This window comes from Fukomys damarensis, unplaced genomic scaffold (assembly GCF_012274545.1).
Source record: "Fukomys damarensis isolate Sample0158 unplaced genomic scaffold, DMR_v1.0_HiC HiC_scaffold_11, whole genome shotgun sequence".
In the NCBI taxonomy this organism is placed as follows: domain Eukaryota; kingdom Metazoa; phylum Chordata; class Mammalia; order Rodentia; family Bathyergidae; genus Fukomys; species Fukomys damarensis.
The window spans coordinates 28126480-28134629 of NW_022900923.1; the positions used below are offsets into that span (position 1 = coordinate 28126480).

An 8150-nucleotide genomic window follows, 5' to 3' on the forward strand; every position below is an offset into this window, starting at 1 on the left:
GGAAAAAATATGAGAAACTGAAAAAATGGAAATAAAGTGTTTGTAAATGGGGAGGGGAGGAGGGGGTGAAGGGAGGGCAGGGACAAGGGGAAAAATGAGAATCAAGACCTATTATGTAAAGGTACAGAATCCCAATGATGAATGTAACGGTACTGTATACCTAGATTGTACCAATAACCTCAATAAAAAGAAAAAAAAAACAAAAAAAACTGTGCCACTATAAAAATGGGTGCGCATATATCACTGTGGTATGATTCTTTAATTCTTTTGGGAAGATACCCAGCAGAGGGATGGCTGGGTCAAATGGAACCTCTAATCCTCAAAGAAGTATGTCCATATTGATTTCCACAGTGGTTGCACCAGTCTGCACTCCCACCAACAAGGAAGAGGGCTCCTTTCTTCCCACATCCCCACCAACATTTGTTATTGGTTGATTTCTTGATAGCAGCCATTCTTTGTGGGGTGAGGTGGAATCTCAGTGTCGTTTTCACCTGCATCTCTAGAATAACCAGTGATGTGGAACATTTTTTCATGTTTATTTGTTGCTTTTCTTCTTTGTTCAGACTGATTTTTCGTAGTGAAGTTAAGCCACAATCTGTGGGCAAACTTACAGTAAAGATACATTATCAATATATTCAGATCTAAGTGGCTAAAAGAATTTCCCAATTGTTTGTATTAAAAGGTCAAGTAAGTGTAAAACAGACAGCACATCTGTTTGGTTCATCAGTGAACCCCTACAAGTTAACACAGGGTCTGGCACATAATTTTTGTACAAAAAACAGATGCTATTGGATGAATTAATTTATTTCTGTTAATACTCTTAGAATCTGCCTCAAGCATTGTGGAAATGAATTTATTTTCATTTATTTTTATCAAGTGAGAGAATGCCTACATTAAGAGTTTAATATTTTAATAGTATCTTCTTTGAAAATTAATTCTTATGACCTATTAATCTAGATGTCAAACAGGTAATTAAGGGACAAAATATATCAGCACCCCATATATTTCAGAGAACTGTGGTTTTATTTTTGACAATTCTTTAAATAATGTTTTACTTTCAAAATCTTTTCATTTTTGTGGCCATAGAAGTAAATGTAATAGAAAGCTTGTATAATTGACATTTGTCATTAAACTGAGTCCCAAGGCTCCACCGACATGAGTCAAGTAAGTTACCAGGATAGAAGGGCCCCGCATTGGTGGACCACACAGAGCCAGGTTACAGTTTATAAATGACTTGCATTCCATTAATAATTTTTAAAGTGTGTTCTATATCTAAGGTACAGCAGGATATACAAAGGATGTTAAATATTGCAGAAGATAATGGGATGTGGAATAGTTGGGAAGACACAGTCTCTGATCTCAACAGAGATATGATTTTAAAAAGAGCAAAGATTCAGTCAAACAAAGCAGGCACATGGTTGGGAGTAGTTGTGGCTCTGAACTTGCATTGTCTAAAAAAAACCAAAGTACTTTTCTGCAGACTTTGGCTGGAAACAGGGTTATATAAAAGTTTTAGATTAGCAGACAGAAACTAGAGGTCAACTGGTGGTTATAAAGTAGCAATAGGCCAGATTTGATGGTGACCATGGAGACACAGAATTAAAGATCAGGATCAAATTCATTTTATTTTCAAAGACAGTTTACTTCCCTAGTTTTCATTACCTTTGGTTTCTATTGCCTCATCCCTTATTAATGCCGCCAGACTTTTACATGATGAAGAGTTTCTACAGAGAGGCTAATAATAGTATGGTAGTAAGAAGCCTACAGATCTGCTCATAGAAAAATCTCCCAATATTGAAATAAATGGACAGTTCTCCACTTGTGTTTCTGTTTTATTTGCAGAGCCACCCAAAGTCACTGTGATACCCAAGAATCAGTCTTTCATAGGAGGGTCTGAGGTCTCCATCATGTGTTCTGCAACAGGTTATCCCAAACCAAAGATTGCCTGGACTGTTAATGATATGTTTATCATGGGTTCACACAGGTACTGGGTTTGTATCATCTTCTTTGTTTTTATTGAATAAGAAAAGTTGATGGAATTTGTGGATCAAATGAATTTGACCAAATTCCTAATACTACACAAGGCTTGATGAAAATCCACTGTTTTACATTTTCTACAAAATCTACAGTTTTACATTGACTACAGAATGTCAAAAAAGTAATAAAATAATGACTTCACATCTTAAATTAAAATGCTAAGACCAGGTGCTTTCCAGTATTTTGAGTTGTAGAAATAACACGGCAATACTTGGTTTACCGTCAGAAATTAAATTGGGATAATAAGCTTTCTGTGTGTGTGTGGGGGGGATATATCATGCTAACATATCTTTAAAGGCATTGTCTGAAGTTTAATAGGGAGGGAGGACGTGGGAGGGGGCAAAACACACAAAAGCAACCCTGATTACATTGTGTGGAGATGTTCATAGTAACCACTTCCACTACTGTATTGCGAGGTAGTTTATTCTACTGAATATTTCTTAAACACATTGAGTCCTTTCATTCCCAGAGAGAGTAATAAACATTGGAACACAAACAAGTTTTCCAACCATCAGGCTTCCATTACTCTGGGTTTGGCATAAAGAGAAAGGCTTAGATATGATCCAGCAAGCTTGGCCAGATTCTGTTCCTGAACTCATGACAAGCTCACTGTGGGACAGGAGGCATTGTGTCTCCCAAAAGTTTCATTTTGAGAAGTCCCTTAGCATAGCGGATCAAGGAGCAAGATTCTAGAGGCAGGTTCTACTATTTCCACTTGGTAACTCTGACTTTGGGCACATTAATGTAATCTCTGTGCTCATTTATAAAACAGAGATACTAATATTATCTAAGTCATTAGGCCTTAGATTGAAAACGTGAATGAATGGAAAGTTCCTGTGACAATCCCTGGTATTCATCCAGTACTGAATCCTGAAATGGTATCTTTTATTATTATTACATCTCTACTTGTAAAGTGATAATATTAATCATTTTTGCAACCAGCAACAAAAATATAACTAAAATATTTGCAAATACCTGAAAGGAAGGTGCTATGGTACTTTGATACCCTATTACTATATTTTCATTTTTCTTTTTGTTTTTTCCCCACAGGTATAGGATGACCTCAGAAGGTACCTTATTTATTAAAAATGCAGTTCCCAAAGATGCAGGGACCTATGGTTGTTTGGCAAGTAATTCAGCCGGAACAGATAAACAGACTTCTACTCTCAGATACATTGGCAAGTACAGTTTAAAAGGCAATTCCAATAGGATATTGTCAAGAAATATAAAAAAGTAACTTTCTGCAAATTAATATGAGAAATAAATTAACCTAACATTTTATAATCTTTTATTCATTTCACATATTGACTAAAGCAAATAGTATAATTAAGTCAAAATTAGGGAGAGCAAATAGCTTTATTAGACAACAGAAATTAAGGAAGCTTCCAGGCTGTGAAAGAGTTCCAGATTGTCCACAGAGTTCTTTGCTTCCTCTGTTGTCACTTACTTTTCACTTTCAGATTAATAAATTCTGCTTTCTTTCTACCTTGCCTCAATTTGTATATTGTATACTTCTATTCAAAACTGTGTATCATATTATTTTCATTTTCTGTAATTTCTCCCTACCATATTTAAACATTAATTGAAGATGAACATTATGATGATTATTTAATAGAATATTTCCATGTCTTTTGGTCTTTCTCAGTTAAATGTAGGATAAAAGCATCATATGCTCAATGTGAGGTTGTAAACCGTAAATGATTAAAGGCTAAAACTCACCCTCTCGCTGTTACTTGACTGCATTAATAGTGAGATAGTAAACGTAGGAATGTGAAAGAGCCACGCAGAAGTTGGAGATTTTTTATTAGCATTTATAGGTAAGAAAGGAAACAAAAGTTCGTAGGTATTGAAGCTGAGAGCCTGGAAAGAAGTGCTCTCTTTTACAGAAATGAGGAAGGTACATGGTAAGTTTCTAAGGCAGAATGGGCTCAGATTTAGAGATAATTGAATTAAAATGTTCATGGAACATATACATAGGTGGAGAGGGAACAAACACATGGGAATGTAGAATAAATTGAAACAATTCTATGTTGTAGAAAAAATTAGCTTCATTTACATAAAAACCAAAATAGCAGCACATTTATTTAATATATTAATTATACATTTAAAAACACTATGCTAGATATATAACACACTGTGCTAGAGACTATAGAGATACAATTTTTAAAAGTGCATGTCACAGTAGTGTATAATGGGAGTGGATACAGAAAGAAAAAATAACAAGGCAACCAAATAAGTCTAGGTAGGAGCTTGGTAGGGGGAAAATTAGTTTTAACTGTAGAAATTATAAATTTTCTCAAAAGAGGGAATTTAAGCTGACTGTGGAAAAATGAGAGGGATTTGAAGAGTTGTGACAAAGGGCATTTTAGGAAAAGGAATCCTAGCAAAGTCAGGAAGATAATAGTGAAGTGTGTTGTGTTGGGGGTTACCAATCTAGATCTCTATCTTGTGATAGAAGAAGTATGTTGGAGGGTAAGATTAAAAAGAAAGCTGTACTACTTTGTGATTTTTCAAGGCCTAATTATGGAATTATGAAATTAGAACCACTGCAGATTTTCTAGTAGAGGAGTAAAAGGATCTTTGAGAAATTAATTCTTTAGTTTTGTTTAAAGCTACCTCAGTGGAAGATAAGAAGTCTCAAAATGTCAAGGTTAAAAAATATCTGAGTGAACTACTGCTTTAAAGAAGTGAAGCAAAACATTCTGTTGGATACCTCAGGAAATAAATGTGTGATATATTAGGGAATATCTGTATTTAGAGTCACATGTAAAAATGTAGAGTCAAAACTGAGACTCTATAGATGCAAATATATTAGTCTTGTACTGCAAAAGGAGATTTCCGTAGTTCAGCATGAATATCCTTAAAATCACATAGCCCTCTTTTCAATCTGTTTATGTTACAATTATTTCTCTCTGTTCCTTTAATGTTGTTGTGATAGGATATATTCAGCTTTCCTAGATTTTTCTTTCATTAACTTTTTTGCATAATTACCTTTCAATTAATTTCCTAAATTGTTTGCATTTTGTTTTATAGTAATTATTCTATGTTTTAGTTATACTTATGTAATTTTGACTAATATCTACTTTTTGGTGTTAAGTGATTTTTAAATCATATACATTTATATGCAAGTATATTATGAGAGTTCCTTTCTTTTACAAACGTTGAAATAGCCACGTGAATGTAAATACTTCTGATTTTTTGATTCATTTAGAAAACATGGTCAAAGTCCATATGCTAAAAGTGCTTGATGCTGAGTATTGCACACTTGTTTTTTCAGAAGCCCCAAAGTTGATTGTAGTTCAGAGTGAGCTGTTGGTTGCCCTTGGGGATACAACAGTTATGGAATGCAAAACCTCTGGTGTTCCTCCACCTCAAGTTAAATGGTTCAAAGGTACATTTCTTAAGTATGTTCATGTCTGGCTCACTTAGCTTTGTTTTTTTTTTAAATAAATAATTTTGTTAAAAATTTGTTTTGGTGTATGACTTAGCAGCCCCATAAAATGTGTTTATGATCTCACTGGAGACAATAGTTCAAAATTCTGTACTCTAAATTTCAGGATTTGACATCTGGTATGGATTACAGGACATGAAAATCAAAGCAGGAAAAGTCTGCCTTTGCTAATCCAGCTGAACATTCTCTTTGTTAGTTTAGGATTGTTTCCTGTAGCAAATTGTCCAAGAATACTCAGTTAATGTTTAAAATAGTTTCACTGATTTTGGTTCACTTTTCTTAGAGATGAAAGGTCCCATTATTAAAGTTTTCTACATTCTTGAGGGTACTTTCTATAACGTGTTCAACTGAATACTCACATTGAAAAGAACATTGAAAGATAAATGTATGTTTTAACCAGCTTCATTGGGCATAGTAGATACTTGTATCAAGTATAGAAATAGTAGATAGTATATAGAAATATCTATCTGTATTTTTAATATAAGAATAGACCTCTGTGATTTAATAATAAAATAACAGTAATTTGCCAGTTGACCTTAGTGAAAAGACAGTTGGATCCTGCTCAAGGTTCAGATGTTGACAATAGATATCTGTGTAAAAACCTCTGTTTCTGCTTCTGTCTCAATTCTTCCAGTTTACAAGAAAAAAAAAAAAAAAAACTCCCAAACACCCTAACAAGGATGTTGCTAGGATTATCAAGATGCTGTTTGCAAAATACTTTTTAATCTTCAGATGCAAAATGCTAAATAGTACAAAGAACTATTGTTATGATTCTGTTTGCTAAATCATAGATGTTCCCATAGCAACAGGTTGATGTCATAATCACAAAATTATGAATTCACCTCGGGTTCAAATCTTGGGAAACATGAGGTGAAAGAGAAAGGTTTTATGTGGAACAAATATTTTAAAATACTGTAAATCAAAAGCAGGGAGAAAAAATAGTGTCATTTGCATGGTTTTCTTTTTATTGAGTTTATTGGTACATTTTAGGTATACAGTACAGTTGCATTCATTATTGGGATCTTGTACTTCTACATGACAGGTCTTGGTTCTCATTTTTTCCCCTTGTCCCTGCCCTCCCTTCACCACCTCCTCCCCTCCCCATTTACAAACACTTTATTTCCATTTTTTCATTTTCTCATATTTTTTTCTTTTCCCTTATTACCTTTCCCCTACTCTTCCCACTTTCTCTACACTTTAGCCCTTTTGTTCCTAATTCACATTGTTAATTATCTCATTACGATCTTGTGTACTCTTATAGTTTTTCACACCAGAGAAACTATTACACATTTACACATGTGTAACTTATTTATTTCACTTAGGAGTATATCCTCAAAATGTATCCATTTTCCTATGAATGAATCTATTTTCTCATTCTTTATGGCTGAGTAGTATTCCATTTTATAGAAAAACCACATCTTCTTTATCCAGTTTCCAACTGATGAGCAAATGGACTGTTTCCAAGTTTTAGCTATTGCAAAATGTTCCACATCACTGGTCATTCGAGAGATGCAGATGAAAACAATACTGAGATTCCACCTCACCCCAGAAAGAATGGCTGCTTATCAAGAAATCACACAATAATAAATGTTGGCAGGGTTGTGGGGAGAAAGGAACCCTCCTCCATTGTTGTTGGGAGTGCAGACTGGTGCAACCACTATGGAAATCAATATGGAGATACCTCAAAGAGCTTGGACTGGAGGTTCCATTTGACCCAGTCATCCCTCTGCTGGGTATCTTTCCAAAAGAATTAAAAGAATCATACCACAGTGATATATGCACATGGTTTTCTATGTTAATTTTTAAATTACTATATTTTCCTTGTAAGAAAGTCCTTCTGGATTTGCTCCTTAGTTAGGTTTATTTCAATTAATATGTACTAATTTTGCTTATTTAAAGTACCTAAATATTTTAATCACCAGTGAAATAGATCCCAATTTCAAATTCGCATTAATCATGATTAAGTAGATTTAGAAAATACGTTGTGGAGTATTTTTAAAATTCATTCATACTTTTTTCATTCATTTTTTTATGAAAATAAAAATTCAAAAAGTAATGAAAATGTGCTGATTTCCCTCCCTGTCTATAGTAAAGTTACATAAAGTCTTTTATTCTCTCAGACTGGAGCTGTCTCTTGAAAAAGTCTTCATGCAAATCTTGGTTCCACAAATGACTTGGAGACTAAGGGAGGAGATGGGGACCCATGCAGCCACACACAGAAGAATCTAGAATTTGCTGTTACTAGTTTCTTTTCTTAGCTGTAGATTCATAGACTGCAGTTCAGTTGGTGGAGAAAATAACACATTTTTCGGTCCGTGTTATGAACCAACAGAGATTGAATGTGGACATTAGATACCGAGTGACTGTATTGGAAGACATGTTCTCAATATTCGTCAACAGTAGTCCCAGCTGCTCCCAGTCCCACAGTCGGGCCACCTTGTCCTTCCATGCCTAGGCAGGCAGTGTACTCCAGAAGGAGAGTCAGCACCATCAAGAAAAAGACCCCACAAAGAATGGCTGCTATCAAGAAATCACACAATAACAAATGTTGGCGGGGTTGTGGGGAGAAAGGAACCCTCCTCCATTGTTGGTGGGAGTGCAGACTAGTGCAACCACTATGGAAATCAATATGGAGATACCTCAAAGAGCTTGGACTGGAGGT

General features: G+C 34.7%; 1 protein-coding gene across 1 annotated transcript in view; it reads left to right on the forward strand.

The window, feature by feature from the left end:
- The window catches only part of Hmcn1 (hemicentin 1), a 419231-nt gene that overhangs the window by 197895 nt on the left and 213186 nt on the right, over nucleotides 1–8150 (forward strand). Inside the window, exons 12-14 of the mRNA XM_010635433.2 lie at nucleotides 1843–1984; nucleotides 3088–3215; nucleotides 5315–5428. Of these exons, the coding sequence (XP_010633735.1) occupies nucleotides 1843–1984; nucleotides 3088–3215; nucleotides 5315–5428 (384 nt within the window). The remainder of the gene's footprint in view (nucleotides 1–1842; nucleotides 1985–3087; nucleotides 3216–5314; nucleotides 5429–8150) is intronic.